Source organism: Nycticebus coucang, chromosome 7, assembly GCF_027406575.1.
Source record: "Nycticebus coucang isolate mNycCou1 chromosome 7, mNycCou1.pri, whole genome shotgun sequence".
NCBI classification, from domain to species: Eukaryota; Metazoa; Chordata; class Mammalia; order Primates; family Lorisidae; genus Nycticebus; species Nycticebus coucang.
In genome coordinates, this window is record NC_069786.1 from 65,728,206 (window position 1) to 65,747,739 (window position 19,534).

General features: G+C 41.1%; 1 protein-coding gene across 4 annotated transcripts in view; it reads right to left on the reverse strand.

The window, feature by feature from the left end:
• Positions 1 to 19,534, reverse strand: part of FASTKD1 (FAST kinase domains 1) — a 62,072-nt gene that overhangs the window by 40,256 nt on the left and 2,282 nt on the right. For all 4 annotated transcript variants that reach the window (XM_053596265.1, XM_053596264.1, XM_053596266.1 and 1 more), the window contains exons 2-4: positions 18,422 to 18,935; positions 16,279 to 16,347; positions 8,985 to 9,110 (exon numbers count right to left, since the gene is read on the reverse strand). In XM_053596265.1, the coding sequence (XP_053452240.1) occupies positions 8,985 to 9,110; positions 16,279 to 16,347; positions 18,422 to 18,756 (530 nt within the window). In that variant the 5' untranslated portion in view covers positions 18,757 to 18,935. The remainder of the gene's footprint in view (positions 1 to 8,984; positions 9,111 to 16,278; positions 16,348 to 18,421; positions 18,936 to 19,534) is intronic.

Here is a 19,534-nt window from a genome sequence, read left to right on the forward strand (position 1 = left end):
CCTATAGCACAATGGTTATGGTTACACCAAGGCTTGTGGGTTCAAACCCTGCCCGGGCCAGCCAAACAACAATGACAAATGCAACAAAAAATAGTCGGGTTGGCTCAGCGCCTATGGCTCAAGCAGCTAAGACACCACTCACATATACCTGAGCTGGCAGGTTTGTATCCAGCCTGGGTCTGCCAAACAACGATGGCTGCAACCAAAAAATAGCTAGGCATTGTGGTGGGCGCCTGTAGTCCCAGCTACTTGGGAGGCAGAGGCAGGAGCTCGCTTGAGTCCAGGAATTGGAGGTTGCTGTGAGATGTGATGCCATGGCACTCTACCCAGGGCGACAGCTTGAGACTCTTCTCAAAAAAAAAAAATAATAATAGCCGGGTGTTGCGGCAGGCGCCTATAGTCCCACCTACTGGGAGGCTGAGGCAAGAGAATCTCTTAAGTCCAAGAGTTGGAGGTTGCTGTGAGCTGTGACGCCATGGCACTCTACCCAGGGTGACATAGTAAGACTTTGTCTCAAAGAAAAAAAAAAAAGAATTCCAAATATTGATTATAAAGAAGCTCAACAAGATACAAGAGGTATTGAAAACCAAAAACCACCACTACCAACAACAAAACCCAGAAAATAAATTCAGGTTATGAATGAGAGAAATTTCCCAAGAAGATAGATTTTTTTTTTTTTTTTTTTAATCAAACAAGCTGGGCAGGGTGAGTCACACCTGCAAACCAAACACTTTGGGAGGCCCAGGTGAGTAGACTGTTTGAGGCCAGAAGTTCAAGATCAGCCTGAGCAAGAATGAAACCACAGTCTCTACAAAAAAATCTAGACATTAGCTGGCGTTAGTGGCATACACCTATAGTTCCAGCTACATGGGAGGCCGCGGCAGGAAGATTGCTTGAGATTATTTTAGATTACAGTGCACTATGATGATGTCAGTGCTCTCTAGCTTAGGCAACAGAATAAAACTCTGTCTAAAAACAAAAAGAGAAAAGAAAGGAAAATAGTATAAAAGAAAAAAGGAAAAGAAAGGAAAGGAATAATTGTGGAGCTGAAAAATTCATACGAAGGAAGGAAATAAACACAAAACATATTTGAAAGCTTCAAATATATTTGAAAGACCAAAAACCGAAAAAAGAATCTCAAAACCCAAAGATAGGTCTTTTGAAATAATCCTGTCACACGAAAATAAGGAAAAAGAATTTATTTTGTTTTTGTTTTGTTTTTGAGACAGCCTCACTGCTGCTGGTGGGAGAGTGTTGTCACCCTTGATAAAGTGCTATGGTGTCACAGGGCACAGTAACCTCAAATTCTTGGGCTCAAGCGATCCCCTTGCCTTAGCTTCCTGAGTAGCTAGGACTACAGGCGTGCAACACAATGCCCCGCCAGATATTTTTATTTTTAGTAGAGAGAGGGTCTTGCTCTTGATAAGGCTGTCTCAAACTCCCAAGCTCAAGCAATCCACTGGCCTTAACCTCCCAGAGTGCTAGGATTACAGGCATGAGCTACTACTCAGCCAGAAAAGAGAATTTTAAAAAACAAACAAAACCTTTGAGCATAAAGCAACATAAAACAACTAAACTTACAAATTACTGGTATTCTCAAAGGTGAAGAGAGATCAAAAGTTTAGAAACCTTATTGAAGGAAATGATCTATGAAAACTTCCAGGACGAGCAAGAGAGTCAGACATTCACATATAGGAGACCCAAGGATCCCTAAGCCAATACATGGCAATAAGGACTTCACCATGGCATATATCAATCAGAATGACTAGACTTGAAGTGAAAGAGAATTTTTAAATTTGCAAGAGAAAAGTATCTAGTCGCTATAGAGGAAACCCCATGAAACTAACAGCAGACCTCTTAGCTTACAGGCCAGAAGAGAATAGTATGGTATTTTCAAAGTGCTAAAAGAAAAAAAAAAACCTGCCGGCCAAGAATCTTATATCCTCCCAGAATAAGCTTCATAAATGAAGCTGTTTTTGCTGGTGAAGCAAATGCTGAGAGAACTTGTCCCCATTAGCCCAGCCTTATAATAAATGCTCAAAGGAGTCTTAAAAGTGGAAATGAGGCTAGGCGTGGTAGCTCACACCCATAATCTAGCACTCCGGGAGGCTGAGGCGGGTGGAAGGCTTGAGCTCATGAGTTCAAGATCAGCCTGAGCAAAAGCGAGACTGTCTCTTCTAAAAATAGAAAAACTAAGGCATGAGGATGGCTTGCGCCAACAGTTGGAGGTTGTTGTGAGTTATGATGCTACAGCACTCTACCCAGGGCGACAGCTTGAAACTTTGTCTATCTAAAAAAAAAAAAAAAGTGGAAATGAAAGGTTCATTTTTACCATCACAAAAACATATGAAAATATAAAATTTACAGGTCTTATACACATACATGTAAAATAATCACATGAAAGAGAAAGAAAAAGGAATTAAATGGCAACATGAGACAAGTTCAACAAGCCACAAAAACAAAAAAAGAAACAAATAACTTATAAAACGACTACAAATCAACTAATAGTTTAACAAGAACAAAGCCTCACATATCACTGTTAACTGTGAACATAAATGGATTAACTATTCCACTTAAAAGATACAAAGGCAGAATAGATTTTAAAAAACATGATCCTAAAAAAAAAAAACCATGATCCTGGGTGGCACCTGTGGCTCAGTGAGTAGGGCGCTGGCCCCATATACCAAGGGTGGCAGGTTCGAACCCAGCCCCAGCCAAACTGCAACAAAAAAATAGCTAGGCATTGTGGCAGGCACCACATTGTGGTAGGTCCCAACTACTCAGGAGGCCGAGGCAAGAGAATCGCCTAAGCCCAAGAGCTGGAGGTTGCTGTGAGCTATGACAACACAGCACACTACCAAGGGCAACAAAGTGAGATTCTGTCTCTAAAAAAAAAAAAAAATCATGATCCTACTATATGCTGCTTATAAGAAACTCACCTTATCCATAAAGGCAAAATAAAATGATAGAAAAAAATAATTCATGCAAACAGAAACCAAAAGAGAGAAAGATACTTACAACAGAAGAAAACAGACTTTAAATCAAAAACACTAAAAAAACAAAAATATAATGAAAATCAAGAGGATATAATGATCCTAAATATACATGAACCCAACATCAAATCACCCAGATTCATAAAATTAATATTAGTAAAACTAAGACAGACATAGATACCAAAACAGTAATAGTGGGAGATTTCAATATCCCACTCACAGCACAAGACAGAAAACCAACAAAAAAATTGAACTTAAATTGGATGTCAGACCAAATGGACTTAACAACAGACATTTATAGAACATTCCACCCAACAATTATAGAATATACATTCTTCTTATCAGCACATAGAACATTCTCCAAGATAGACCACATGTTAACCCACAAAACAAATCTCAACACATTTTTAAAAATCAAAATCGTAGGGCAGCACCTGTGACTCAGTGGGTAGGGTGCTGGCCCCATATACCGAGGGTGGCAGGTTCAAACCCAGCCCTGGCCAAACTGCGATAAAAAATAGCCGGGCGTTCTGGCAGGAGCCTGTAGTCCCAGCTACTCAGGAGGCTGAGGCAAGAGAATCGCCTAAGCCCAGGAGGTGGAGGTTGCTGTGAGCTGTGTGATGCCACGGTACTCTGGTACTCTACTAAGGGCAATAAAGTGAGACTCTGTCTCAAAAAAAAAAAAAAAATCAAAATCATAGGCCAGGCACAGTCACTCAGGCCTGTAATCCTAGCACTCTGGGAGGCCAAGGCAGATAGATTGCTTAAGTTCAACAGTTCAAGACCAGTCTGAGTAAGACTGTCCCTAAGACATAGCCAGGCATTGTAGCAGGTACCTATAATCCCAGGTACTTGGGAGACTGAGGCAGGAGGGTCATCTAAGCCCAAGAGTTTGAGGTTGCTATGAACTGTGACACCATGCCCTACCCAGGGCAACAAAGTGAGACTCTGTCTCAAAAGTAAATAAATAAATAAATAAACAAACAAAAACAAAAATCATATCAAGTATCTTCTCAAACCACTTATGGAATAAAGCTAGAAGTCAATACCAGGAGGAACATCAAAAACTATACAAACACATGGGTTCAGTGCCCATAGCACAGTGGTTATAGCATCAGCCACATACACCAAGGCTGGCAGATTTGAACCCAGCTCAAGCCAGCTAAACAATAATGACAACAGCAACAAAAAATACCTGGGTGTTGTGGCAGGTGCCTGTAGTCCCAGCTACTTGGGAGTCTGAGGCAAGAGAATCACTTAAGCCCAAGAGTTTGAGGTTGCTGTGAGCTGTGACACTACAGCACACTAGTGAGGACGACATAGTGAGACTCTGTCTCAAAACAAACAAACAAACAAAAAACTATACAAACACATAGAAATTGAACAACATCCTCCTGAACAATCACTAGGTTGAGAAAGAACTAAAGATGAAAATTTAAAACTATTTTGAAATAGGCAGTGCCTGTAGCTCAATGGGTAGGGCACCAGCCATATACACTGAGGCTGGCAGGTTCAAACCCAGCCCTGGCCTCCTAAAGACAAACAAACAAAAAATAGCTGGACATTGCGGCAGACGCCTGTGGTCCCAGCTACTTGGGAGGCTGAGGCAAGAGAATTGCTTAAGCCCGAGAGTTTTAGGTTGCTGTGAGCTGTGACGCCATAGCACTCTACCCAGGGGAACAGCTTGAGAGTCTGTCTCAAAAAAAAAAAAAAATTGAAACGAATGAAAATGAAAGCACAACTTACCAAAACCTGTGGGATACAGAAAAGGCAGGGATAAAAGGAAAGTTTATAGCATTAAACGCCAACATCAAAAAAAATGTAAAGACCACAAATTAACCACCTAACATTGCACCTCAAAGAACTAGAAAAACAAGAATAAACCAAACACAAAATTAGCACAAGAAAAGAAATAACAAAGCTCAGAGCTGAACTAAATGAAACAGACAAAAAAAAAAAAAAAAAATCAACAAAACCAAAAGTTGGCTCATCTAAAAGATAAAATTGAACCACTACCTACACACTAACCTAAAAAGGGGAGAAAACCTAAATAAACATAATCAGAAATGAAGAACTATGACAACTGATTAGCATAGAAATACAAAAGATCATCAGATACTATTATGAATACATGCTCACAAACTAGAAAACCTCGCCTAAAGAAAAATGAATAAATTCCTGAAAGCATACAATCTCCCCAGATTAAACGGAGAAGAAATAAAGTCCTGAATAGACCAATAATGAGTAGCAACACAGAATCAGTAATAAAAAAAAAAATCACGCCAGGCATAGTGGCTCATGCCTGTAATCCTAGCACTCTGGGAGGCCAAGGCAGGAAGATCACTTGCATTCAGGAGTTTGAGACCAGCCTGAGCAAGAGTGAGACCTGTCTCTACTAAAAATAGAAAACTACTTCTGGAGCAAGATGGGGGCTGAGTTAACAGCTTCTGTGTCAATGGGCACAGTGAGATTGGGGAGAGAAGACTCCAGACATCTCCAGTGGAGAATAGCCAAGTGGTAGGTACCTTGTGGGCTGTTTTGGTTTTTTTTGGACTTGGACACTCTGACTGAACTGCCCTGGGAGATCTTGGGTGGGTGTGCAGACGACTTTGGGCGTTGTCTGGCTCCCTGGACTGAGCCGCTAAGCCAGAAATGAGCTAATATCATTCAGCTGTGGACCGCCCGCACAGCCACTGTGGGGGAGCTGCCTTGCATGTCACAGCGCAGGGACGGGCCTGGGAGACCTTGGGCAAGTAACCTAGTGTCTGAGCTGCCCAAAGGTGGGGACTGAGACACTGGGGAAGAGCGGAGATCTAAGTGTTTGGCAGATTACAGCCTTGGCCCTCAGGGGCATAGAGTGAGACCAGTTTTAGCACACTGGATAAGTGGGCAGCCATGTCAGGAGCAATCCCAGAGATAAGTGCTTTCCTTGGAAAGCTTCTGCTTAGTCGAGGTTCACAGTTTGGAGTGTCCTTTAAGCAGGCTGAGGAGACATTTGGACTCCCAAGCCTTAGGGGGTCTGAGAAATTAGCAGAGGCCTCCAGTCTCCATCTTGTACAGCTGTATCAGCATTTAACATCTCATACCTCAGAAGATCACCTGTTGCCTAGACAATATTCAGCAAGATATATACATACTGTTTTGGTTTATTGGTTTTTGGGGTTTTGTTTTTTGGGTTTTTTTTTAATTTCAACATTTTTCCTCTAGATTTTTCTTTTTCCTTTTCTTTTTTCTTTCTTCACTTTTCTAGTTTAAATATAATTTTCCATTTTTCCCTTCTTTAACAATTAGAACTTTATTTTTGCTAGTGTTTCTGCCCCAATTATTTGGATTTTTCCCTCCAATTTTATCCCGTAAGGGTTTTTGTTTGTTTGCTTTGGTTTGATTTATAGTATTTTTGTCTTTCTTCTCTACCTGGTGGAGGTGGGGTACTGTGTTCAATTAGGCTGGCAAAGAGCTGCTGACCACAAGGAAACCACCCAATCCAGCACCCCCAGAGGTTAGGGGTTTTTAAGGTTGGGTCAAAATACGCTACTATACACCTATATTACTATTACCCTAGTATTACCTATATTACTCCTTCTTTTGGTGCTTCTCTTCTTTTTGTTGCTATTTCCTTTTACTCACCCCCCTCCTTTCTCTTTTTTCCTACTTTTTAAAAATCGTTTTTCCCCTTCTTCCTCTTCAATCCTCTCATCCTTCTGGTCCTGTACCAAAAGGACTCATTCAAACCTTAGGCCAGAGGCACAGCAACTTAAAGAGCAAGAGGAAGTGAAAAGAAAATTAGGGCAAGGAAACAGATACAAGAAAACACTCATGCAGAAGAATCAGCATAAAAATCCTGGCAACATGAAATACCACTCTAGAGCGATCCCTTCAAGAGACCGTGAGGTAGCTACTGCAGAGAATTCCACCTATAAAGAAATGTTAGAAATGACAGAAGGGGAATTTAAAATACAAATGATGAAAACAATGAAGAAAATTGCTGAGAAAGTGGAAAACAACCAAAAAACAATGAAACAAATTAGTGAGAAAGTAGAAAATAACCAAAGGAAAATCCAAAAACAGAATCAAATAAGAGATGAACAATATGAAGAATATAGAAAGGATACAGCAGAACTGAAGCAGTCAATTAGGTAACCTAAAGATGCAACAACAGATTAGATCATGCAGAAGAAAGAATCTCAGAGGTAGAGGATAAAGCTCTTGAGATAACTCAGATAGTTAAAGAGGCAGAAAAGAAGAGAGAGAAAGCAGAACATTCACTAACAGAATTATGGGACTTTATGAAGCATTCAAACATACAAGTTATAGGTATCCCTGAAGGGGAAGAAGACTGCCCCAGGGGAATGGAAGCCATTCTAGAGAATATTGTAAATGAAAATTTCCCAAATATCACCAAAGATTCTGACACACTCCTTTCAGAGGGATATCGGACCCCAGGTCGCCTCAACTCTAACTGTGCTTCTCTAAGACACATTGTAATGAACCTATCTAAAGTCAAGACAAAAGGAAAGATCTTGCAAGCTGCCAGGAGTAAACGCTAACTGATCTACAGGGGCAAATCCATCAGGGTGACCGCGGACTTCTCTAATGAAACTTTTCAAGCCAGAAGACAATGGTCATCTACCTTTAATCTACTTAAACAGAACAATTTCCAGCCCAGAATTCTATATCCCACAAGTTAAGCTTTAAAAACTTCAAAATTGACAGAGAAATCAAATCTTTTACTGATATGCAAACATTGAGGAAATTTGCCACAAGACCAGCTCTACAGGAAATAATTCAACCCGTTCTACACACTGACCATCACAATGGACCTTTACCAAAGTAAACACCCAGAAATTAAAAGACAGAACCTAACTTCCACAATGATGCAAAAGACAAAACTAAGCAATGGACTTTCACAAAATAAGATGAATAGGGGCAGCGCCTGTGGGAGGGCGCCGGCCTCATATGTCAGAGGTGGTGGGTGGTGGGTGGCCAGCCCCAGCCAAAAACTGCACACACAAAAAATAATAAGATGAATAGAACGCTACCACACTTATCAATTATCTCAATAAATGTCAATGGCTTGAATTCCCCACCAAAGAGGCATAGATTGGCTGACTGGATTAAAAAACACAAGCTATCTATTTGCTGTCTGCAGGAAACACACCTCACGTCAAAAGACAAATTAAAACTCAGAGTTAAGGGTTGGAAGTCAATTTTTCAGGCAAACAGTATTCAAAAGAAAAAAAGTGTTGCAATCTTATTTTCAGATACATGTGGATTTAAAGCTTCTAAAGTCAAAAAAGACAATGATGGTCACTTCATATTGGTCAAGGGAAAAATACAACAAGAAGACATTTCAATTCTAAATATTTATGCACCCAATTTAAATGCTCCCAGATTCTTGAAACAGATCTTAATCTGAGCAATATGATATCCTATAACACCATGATAACAGGGGACTTTAAAAATAGAAAACTAACCAGGCATTGTGGTGGGCACCTATAGTCACAACTACTCAGCAGGCTGAGGCGAGAGAATTGCCCAAGCGCAAGAATTTAAAGATTGCTATGAGCCATAATACCACAGCCATAATACCCAACCCAGGGTGACAAAGTGACACTCTGTCTCACAAAAAAAAAAAAAAGAATGACCAAGTTGAGAACTAAATCAAGAACTCAATCCCATTTAAGATAGCTACTAAAAAAAAAATACCAATAAATTTAACCAAGTAAATGGAAGATCTTGCAAATGAGGTCAAATTTTGAGACCCTTAACAGACCTCAACAATATTATATTATACTTTATGTACCATATGTGTAAGTCCCAGAGTAACACTGCAAAGCAGCTATTACTTTTCCTATTTTTAAGTAAGGATAATTAACTTCTAAGAGATTAAGTAAACTAGCCTGAGTCATGTAACTATGAGTGGCAAATCTGTGTCTATATCCAAAGCTCTGGATCTTTCCGCCGAAAGACAAGGCCCCTAAATAAATTTACCTTAAGTCCTGTATGATTTCCAGGTTCTTTTGCACAATATTTGCTATTTTTCCCATTAATGGACTAAGATGCAAATGTTGATCCACCAGGTAGGAGGAAAATTTTGACAGCATGTTAATATCAAACCTATTAAAGGAAATACATAAAGGAGGGCATTAGTATTTACTTTTACTTAAAACATATACATAGTTTGTAAAATAAAAGTAATCAAAAATACTAATATATCATTAATAGAAAATGAATTTTTCTTTTTGTAGAGACAGAGTTGTATCGCCCTCGGTAGAGTGCCGTGGCATCACACGGCTCACAGCAACCTCCAACTCCTGGGTTTAGGCGATTCTCTTGCCTCAGCCTCCCGAGTAGTTGGGACTACAGATGCCCGCCACAACGCCCGGCTATTTTTTTTTGCTGTTGTTGTTGTTGCAGTTTGGCTGGGGCTGGGTTTGAACCTGCCACCCTCAGTATATGGGACCGGCGCCCTTCCCACTGAGCCACAGGCGCCACCCAAAATCAATTTTTCTAAAATACGGATTATTATAATCACAAAAACAGAAAAGAAGAAACTACTGAATCATGGATGAGTCCTTAAAACATGTTGAATGAATTAGATATGAATGCATACTACAGGAGTCTATTTCTCTCTTTTTTTTTTTTTTGTAGAGACAGAGTTTTACTTTATTGCCCTCGGTAGAGTGCCGTGGCGTCACACAGCTCACAGCAACCTCCAACTCCTGGGCTTAGGCGATTCTCCTGCCTCAGCCTCCCGAGTAGCTGGGACTACAGGCGCCCGCCACAATGCCCGGCTATTTTTTGGTTGCAGTTTGGCCGGGGCTGGGTTTGAACCCGCCACCCTCGGTATATGGGGCCGGCGCCCTGCTCACTGAGCCACAGGCGCCGCCCTCTATTTCTCTTTTTTTGAGATAAGAGTCCAATGCTATTGCCTAGACTACAGTGCTGTGGCATCAGCCTAGCTCACAACCTCCTCAAACTCCTGGATTCAAGTGATCCTCCTGCCTCAGCCTCCTAAGTAGCTACAGGCACCCACTACAATGCCTGGCACTTTTATAGCAGGGAAGGAGTCTTGCTTTTGCTCAGGCTAGTCTCAAACTCCCAAGCTCAAGCAATCCTCCCGGCTCGGGCTCCCAGAGTGTTAGGATTATAGATGCAAGGCACAGGCCAGCCTTTTTTCTTTTTTTTTTGTTGAGACAGAGTCTCACTGTTACCCTTGGTAGAGTGCCATGGCATCACAGCTCATAGCAACCTCGAACTCTTGGACTTAAGTGATTCTCTTGCCTCAGCCACCCAAGTAGCTGGGACTACAGGCACCCGCCATAATGCCCGGCTATATTTTGTTGCACTTGTCATTGTTGTTTTTTGCTGGCCTGGGCTAGGTTCGAACCTGCCACACTCGGGTGTATGTGCTTTGCACCATAACCACTGTGCTATAGGCACTAAGCCCCCCCTTTTTTTTTAAACGGAGTTTCACTATGTTTCCCAGGCTGGACTACAACTCCTGGACTCAAGCAATCATCCTCCCTTAGCCTTCTGAGTAGCTGAGACTACAAGCCTGCACCACCAGACCTAGTACCCAGCTGGTTATGTATTTTTTTTAAAGTCTCTCTCTCAGAGTTACATACTAAGGCATTTACAGATGAAATAATGTTATTTAAAATATACTAAAGGGTAGGAGGCAGTGGGAGGTGATATCAATGAAACAAGACTGGCTATATGTTAATTTTTGAAGCCAGATGCTGAGTACGTGTGAGTGCATTATACTAGTCTGTCTACTTTTGTAAATGAAAATCTTCTAAAATATTTTCTGGTATTTTACTCTTACCTGAGAGTTAAAGGAACAAAAATAAAGAGGCGGTGCCCATAGCTCAGTGGGTAGAGCGCTGACCACATACACCAAGGCTGGTGGGTTTGAACCCAGCCCAGGCCAGCTCAACAACAACTGCAACAACAACAACAAAAAAAGCCACGCATTGTGGCTGGTGCCTGGAGTCCCAGCTACTCGGGAGGCTGAGGCAAGAAAATCACTTAAGCCCAAGAGTTTGAGGTTGCTGTGAGCTGTGCCATGGCACTCTACCAAAGGTGACACAGGAGACTCTGTCTCAAAAAAAAAAAAAAAAAAAAAAGGAAGCCGGGCGTTGTGACGTGCGCCTGTAGTCCCAGCTACTCGGGAGGCTGAGGCAAGAGAATCGCTTAAGCCCAGGAGTTAGAGGTTGCTGTGAGCTGTGTGATGCCACGGCACTCTACCAAGGGGTATAAAGTGAGACTCTGTCTCTACAAAAAAAAAAAAAAAAAGGATTTGAGGTTGCTGCAGGCTGTGACACCACAGCACTCTACCCAGGGCAACAGCTTGAGACTCTATCTCAAAAAAAAAACTCGGATTTCTGGCTGGTGGTTCTGGCCTGTAATTCTAGCATTCTGGGAAGCCAAGAAGGATTACTTGAAGTCAGAAGTTTGAGACCAGCCTAAGCAAAAGCAAGACCCTGACTTTACTAAAAATAGAAAAAAAAGAAAAAAAAATTAGCCAGGCAGAGTGGTACATGCCTCTAGTTCCAACTAGCTAGTAGGGAGGCAGTGGTAAGAAGAATGCTTGAGCCCAAGTGTTTGAGGTTGCTGTCAGCTATGATGATGCCATAGCACTCTACCCAGAATGACAAAGTGACACTGTCTCCAAAAAAAAAAGAAAGAAAGAGAGAGAAAAATAGCCAGGCTCAGCTCAGCACCTGTAGCTCAAGTGGCGCCTGTAAGCTCAGCCACATACACCAGAGCTGATGGGCTTGAATACAGCCAGGGCCTACCAAACAATGACAACTACAATAAAAAATAGCCGGGCATTGTGATGGGCGCCTGTAGTTCCAGCTACCTGGGAGGCCAAGGCAAGAGAATCACTTAAGCCCAGGAGTTGGAGGTTGCTGTGAGCTGTGATGCCATAGCACTCTACCGAGGGTGACAACTTGAGGCTCTGTCTCAAAAAAAAGAAAAAAATAGCCAGGCATTGTGGCAGGTGCCTGTAGTCCCAGCTACTTGGGAGGCTGACACAAAAGAATCACTTGAGTACATTGGGAAGAAAAAGTACCCAATGTACTCAAGTGATTCTTTTGTGTCAGCCTCCCAAGTAGCTGGGACTACAGGCACCTGCCTGCTCAGCCCTACTATGAAACTAATTTGGGGCTCTCACATGAAAGCTATAACCCAGTTACAACTTAACAATAGGGGGAAGTGGGAAAGGGGGGGGTGGGTAGAGGGAGGGGGATCGGTGGGATCACACCTGTGGTGCATCTTACAGGGGTATTTGCGAAACTTGGTAGATGTAGAATGTAAAGGTTTTGGCACAGTAACTGAGATAATGCCAGAAAGGCTATGTTAACTACTGTGATAAAAATGTGTCAAATGGTCTATGAAGCGAGTGTATGATGCCCCATGATCACATCAAGGTATACAGTTATGATTTAATAAAAAAAAAAAAAAAAAGAATCACTTGAGCCCAGGAGTTTGAAGTTTTGAAGTTGCTGTGAGCTGTGAAGCCACAGCACTCTACCAAGGGAGACATAATAAGAGTCTGTCTCAAAACAAAACAAACAAAAAAAAAACTGGATTTCAAATACATGGTAATTATTCTTGTTATGATCCATCATATAGTACTAGTCTAGAATAATTTATCCCATTCCAATCATTATAAATTATAGTTGTAAAATGTAAATTCATAGTTCATACTTTGGCAAGATCATTAATAGCCATTACAGTAATTAAAATTAATCTCATAGGCCACAAAAACTAAAAATTCAGACATTAATGTTTATTCTATGACTATTAGAAATTCTATATATGAAATATAAGTTGAGGTTTAAAAAATTTTTGTAACCTCATATTATTTTTTGTTTTTCTGGAACAGTCTCATTTTGTCACCCTTGGTAGAGTGCCGTGGCATCACAGCTCACAGCAACCTCAAACTCTTTGGGCTGAAGCGATTCTCTTGCCTCAGCCTCCCAAGTAGCTGGGACTACACCCGCCACAATGCCTGAATATTTTTCTGTTGTAGTTGTCATTGTTGTTTGGCAGGCCGGGGCTGGGCTCGAACCTGCCAGCTCCAGTGTATGTGGCTGGTCCCCTACCTGCTGAACTGTAGGCGCCGAGCCAACCTAGTATTATATGTTAAAAGCTATTGCTAGGGCGGCGCCTGTGGCTCAGTCGGTAGGGCGCCGGCCCCATATACCGAGGGTGACGGGTTCAAACCCGGCCCCGGCCAAACTGCAACCAAAAAATAGCCAGGCGTTGTGGCAGGCGCCTGTAGTCCTAGCTACTCGGGAGGCTGAGGCAAGAGAATCGCTTAAGCCCAGGAGTTGGAGGTTGCTGTGAGCTGTGTGAGGCCACGGCACTCTACGGAGGGCCATAAAGTGAGACTCTGTGTATACCAAAAAATAAATAAATAAATAAATAAAAGCTATTGCTACAAGAAAAAATAGCATATAGAAGAAAGTCATTTTCTGAACTATTTTGAAGAAAAATTTTAAAGAAATGTCTTACTGGGATGTACAACTGTACACTTGTAATTTAAGTGTCCAATACAATAAACAGTAAGATCCAAAAAAGGTGCATAATACAAATAATATTTAATGTTGTTTGGAAGAGAAATAAAAGGTTGTGACCTATTATCAACAGTGACCAAATTTAACCCCAAAGATGCAGTAAGCAGATAATTCTTACTCTTAGCAAAAGGAATGAGATTACTTTGCTTAACCTCAATAAAGGAGATTTATAAGTAAAGAGTACAAGAATATAGTAGATGAGAAGACAGGTGGCTTTAGAGCAGGGGTCCTCAAACTTAGGCCCGCCAAGGACATTTATCCGGCCCACTGGGTGTTTTTGCTGCCACTGCCTGTCCTGCTTAGCAGCCAACTCGTCCCGGGCCCGCAGTGCACCATGTGTGGAATGTGAGCCGAACTCTCCAACTCCCCTGCATTTATATTCTTATTGTTATTCAGTTGTGTATGATGTTGTATGTTGTGTGCTGTCTAAGCCCCAGTTCACACTGTTGCAATCTCTGAGCAGTGTGAGTTCAGCCATATGCTTGTATGGCTGAACTCGCATTAGATTTGGAAGAAAAAAGGCATATGTGCCTTCTTTTTTTCCTGCAGTGGAATCTGATCACATGGGTCTTCTGTGAGTTGGAGGAGCTCAGGAGTTGGAGGTTGCTGTGAGCTGTGTGAGGCCATGGCACGCTACAGAGGGCCATAAAGTGAGACTCTGTCTCTACAAAAAAAAAAAATCCTCTCTTACCTTGATGTTCCCTTTCCAACCTAACATTTGGCTTAGTCCACTAATAATGGACCTTGTCATCCAGAATTCTTAGATTAAAAAATTCAAAGTTGGGGCGGCACCTGTGGCTCAGTCGGTAAGGCACCGGCCCCATTACAGAGGGTGGCGGGTTCAAACCCAGCCCCAGCTGAACTGCAAACCAAAAAATAGCTGGGCGTTGTGGTGGGTGCCTGTAGTCCCAGCTACTTGGGAGGCTGAGGCAAGAGAATCACTTCAGCCCAGGAGTTGGAGGTTGCTGTGAGCTGTGTGATGCCACGGCACTCTACCGAGGGCGATAAAGTGAGACTCTGTCTCTACAAAAAAAAAAAAAAAAATTCAAAGTTTTCAGAGATATATGAAGATTTCTCACAAAGAGCTCTGCTATTATCTCAGCTGTTTTATTAATGAAGAGCTTCTCATATATACTTACAGAATAAATTTCTTTATTCTCACAAGAAGAATACCCTGAACAGAGCTCCCATTTTTCTAGATAATTATCAATTATGGAAACATGCTGAAAATGTAGCTGTGTATATTATAGAAAATGATCTGAATTAACATCCATAGCAATAGACTTGAAACTTACCTTCTTTAAAAAAACTTCCAAGTTCACCTGGGTGCGGTGGCTCATGCCTGTAATCCCAGCATTCTGGGAGGCCAAGGTGGGTGGATTGCCTGAGCTCACAGGTTCAAGACCAGCCTGAGCAAGAGGGAGACCCTGTCTCTAAAAATAGCCAGGCGTTGTGGCAGGGTGCCTGTAGTCCCAGTTACTCAGAAGGCTGAGAGAAGAGAATGGCTTGAGCCCAAGAGTTTGAGGTTGCTATAAGCTGTGATGCCATGGCACTCTACCGAGGGTGACAAAATAAGATTCTGTCTCTTAAAAACAAACAAACAAACAAAAAAAAAACCTTCTAAGTCCCTTATAAGTTCTGGTCATTGTTTCTCCATAAAGATGGATGAAAGACTGGCAGCGCCTGTGGCTGAGTAAGTGGGGCGCCAGCCCCATATGCCGAGGGTGGTGGGTTCAAACCCAGCCCCGGCCAAACTGCAACAACAAAAAAATAGCCGGGTGTTGTGGCAGGCGCCTGTAGTCCCAGCTGCTCGGGAGGCTGAGGCAAGAGAATCACATAAGCCCAAGAGCTAGAGGTTGCTGTGAGTCCTGTGACGTCACGGCACTCTACCGAGGGCAGTAAAGTGAGACTCTGTCTCTAAAAAAAAAAGATGGATGAAAGACAAGTAGCAACACATGCTCCTAAACGGTGTTACATGGCTTTCTTCTCTCCTATCATGTTCCTGTACGTCTAGGTTCTAACTGATAGCCAATTCAATTGAGAATCTTTTCATTCTGAAACAGAATTCTTACAGAAAAGAAGATTCAAAAAAACTACTCCATGAATAGCTGTGACTCTATCTTACTTTTGTTTTGTTTTTTGAGATAAGAGTCTCACTCAGTTACCCTGGGATTGAGTGCCGTGGCATTATATATAGCTCACAGCAACCTCAAATTGTTGGGCTCAAGCAATTCTCTTGCTTCAGCTTCCCAAGTAGCTGGGACTACAGGTACCCGCCACAATGCTCAGCTATTTTTTTTAGAGACAGTGTCTCACTCTTGCTCAGGCTGGTCTCGAATGCCTGAGCTAAAGCAATCCACCCAACTCGGCCTCCCAGAATGCTAGGATTACAGGCATGAGCCACATTGCCCAACCTTACTTATGTTTTGATTAATTACGCATGTGGACAAGCAAACTATTATCCACTTTTTTTTTCTTTCTACTATTCTCCCCTTTTAAAGAGGAAATATTTGAAATACTTTCTTTTCTCTCTTAAAGAAAGAATATACATTACACAATCAAAAACCCTTAAACTAAACTGAGTTTAAACACATTTTTTTCAATGATATTTGACAGGTAGGCTTTACCAGCTCCATGTTCTTTTCCTACTTCACTGTGCTAACTCTGACCTTCGAAGTTGAACCCAGAGTACTTGCCTTTCCAGCCTTCTCCATGCTTCTGTAACTAGTGCTTCAACTAGTGGGTCATGGGCCTCAACAGCAAACCTCAATAAAAACAAAAGAAAGTAATTTTCCATACATAAACAATATATTTAAATCAGTAAAAAACACATGCAGGAAAACGTATTGCAAAATGAAACTCAAGTTATTTTCCTCTTAGATAGGCAATCCTTATTTCTGGTTCACTCTCATGTCATTTGTTTTCTTCTACAGCTTAATAAACATTTACAGTTTATATCCCTTCACTCTTCTATCTGCTCATTTCAAAATGCCTTCCACTGACCAATGAAAATATTGTATTCAATGATACATTTTATGTTAAAGTAAATGTAACGTGTATTACTTTTTTCTGACTATACAAGTACTTTTATAGGAGAATATAAAATATAAAACAAAGCTAACAGTCATCAATCACTTTAATCATTAAGATTAACATTCATTTCATGCACCTCAGAGAAAAAAACTTCATGACCTGAGAAAGATCACCCAAAAAGATATAATCATCCTTCCTAGTCTAATATGTGTATCAGCCCCCCAATGTAAGTAAAGTCTTAAGCCTCCTTCCTATAAATACTAATTTCCTAACAAAAACAATTTACATCTCTGACACCTACAAGGCTTATCCCTGGATGGTTAGATCACCATACGAGAAAACTGCTGTTTTTCTACCAATGAGATGAATAAACAAACCAATTGTAATTTTTGTGCGTTTTCCCCTCCTTGTACACCTGCTGAATCCTTTATTCAGGGAATCCAGTTCTCCTGAAGTCTAGATTTTCTTGCAAACAATGTAAAATTTATTTTCTTACTGTTCAACTTTTTCTCGTTCAAGAAAACTTTTTTGAGTTCTTTGACATTAAAGAAGGGTTTTTTACGTGTGACACCTGTCAACAATCTGTGTAATATAATTTGTGAAACAGTGTTATCAAATACAAGTTAGTCTACAAAATAATTACTTTTTCTTTTCCTTTTTTTTTTTTTTTTTAAGAGCTATTACTGGGAAACAACATATTGTACCAATAGGCCCTAGAAAACATATCTGCTATCAATTATAGGAACCAAGAGATTGCAAACAGGTTGTCACAAACAAAATTTACCAACTGGTGATTGTTACTAAGCATTAATCTGAACCTTTATTGTTTACTTATTATTTCTTCATTATCTTAGCTCACTATAACCTTGAATTTCAGGGCTCAAGAGATCTTCCTGCCTCAGCCTACAGAGTAGCTGGGACTACAGGTGTGCGCCACCACACCCAGTCTAGCCAATTACATTTTTACAAAATTCCACAACGAACCAGTTTTTATGGCTCGGCGCCTGTAGCTCAGTGGCTAGGGCACCAGCCATATACACCAAAGCTAGAGGGTTCAAATCCAGCCTGGGCCTGCCAAACAACAATGACAACTATAACCAAAAAATAACCGAGCATTGTGGTGGGCGCCTGTAGTCCCAGCTACTTGGGAGGCTGAGGCAAGAGAATTGCTTAAGCTCAAGAGGTTGCTGTGAGCTATGACGCCACAACACTCTATCGAGGGCAACAACTTGAGACTCTGTATCAAAAAAATAAATAAATAAAATAAACTAGTTTTTATTTACCCAAAGTTAATCACTTCTACTTTCATTATTGATTATATTCTAATTTTTTAAACTGTAATACCACTAATAAGCATCAAATAATAGATTCCAAACATCTTTAAAATGTTAAATTATTAGGAAAACTATTTACTAAGGAAGAAAATAGTTTTTCGTTTTAAAGAAATTTTTAGAAAATTAAAATATAGGCCAGGTGTGGTGGCTCATGCCTGTTAATCCCAGCACTTGGGAGGTTGAGGCCGGTGGATTGCCTGAGCTCACAGGTTCAAGACCAGCCTGAGGCAACGTGAGACCTCGTCTCTAAAAATAGCCAGGCAATGTGGCAGGGCCCTGTACTCCCAGCTACTAGGGAAGCTGAGGCAAGAGAATCAGGTGAGCCCAAGAGTTCAAGGCTGCTGTGAGCTAAGACACCATAGCACTCTACCGAGGGAGACAAAAGTGAAATTCTGTCTCAAAAAAATAAATAAATAAAATAAAATATAAACTATATAATTATTTCCATAAATTGTAAATGAAAATTACTTACTGTTGTGTGATGTACAACACATTCACCAGGGTATCATCATTCATTAATTTGAATCTATTTATAGTTAAATTATGAAGAGTAAGAAATTGGGGATGATCTCTGACATATTCAACATTTTTTAACAAATTAGTCTTCTGCTTTTGAAGCTGCCAAAGAATATTAAATGCATATCCCACTTGCTTTTCTGAAAGTGTGGCTTTGTTTCTTTCAATAAGATGAAATATTTGCTCTTCATCTGTACACTTACTCATCTGAATAATTAATGATTCACAACTGAAAGGTCGAAATTGAAATGATCTCCAGAAGAATGGACAAATAGCTTTTAGACGAAGCATATTTGTAACCGACAAGTCTAGGAAAAAAGTATCTTTTCATTTACATCACAAATTTTCTTAGGCAAAGAAAACCATCTGCAACTAGAAGTCAGAAGCAATGTGCTGCCATAAAAACAACGTTTTCCTTCATGGATTTTGCTTCCATTATAATGGCTGTAAACCATTCCAACATGCAGCTCCTGCAAAAGAATTGGTTTAACAGAGGGTTATTATCATTAATATTAAATTAATCCCCAAATTTAAATTAAAATAACAAGGTTTTTTATACATTAACAAAAAACTATTCTTGGGTGGCACCTGTGGCTCAGTGAGTAGGGCGCCGGCCCCATATGCCGAGGGTGGTGGGTTAGGACCCAGCCCCGGCCAAACTGCAACAGAAAAACAGCCAGGCGTTGTGGTGGGCGCCTGTAGTCCCAGCTGCTCGGGAGGCTGAGGCAAGAGAATCGCGTAAGCCCAAGAGTTAAGAGGTTGCTGTGAGCCGTGTGACACCACGGCACTCTACCCGAGGGCGGTACAGTGAGACTCTGTCTCTACAAAAAAAAAAAAAAAGACTATTCTTAGTCTGAATTAGATAGCAGAATTTGATCCAAAAACTAAATGTCAAAAAAAAAGGGACTTCAGGCTCAGCGCCTGTAGCTCAAGTGGTTAGGGCACCAGCCACATACACTGGAGCTGGTGGGTTCAAGCCCAGCCCTGGCCTGCCAAACAACAACTACAACCCAATAATAGCCGGGTGTTTTGGCGGGCACCTGTAGTCCTAGCTAGCTGGAGGCTGAGG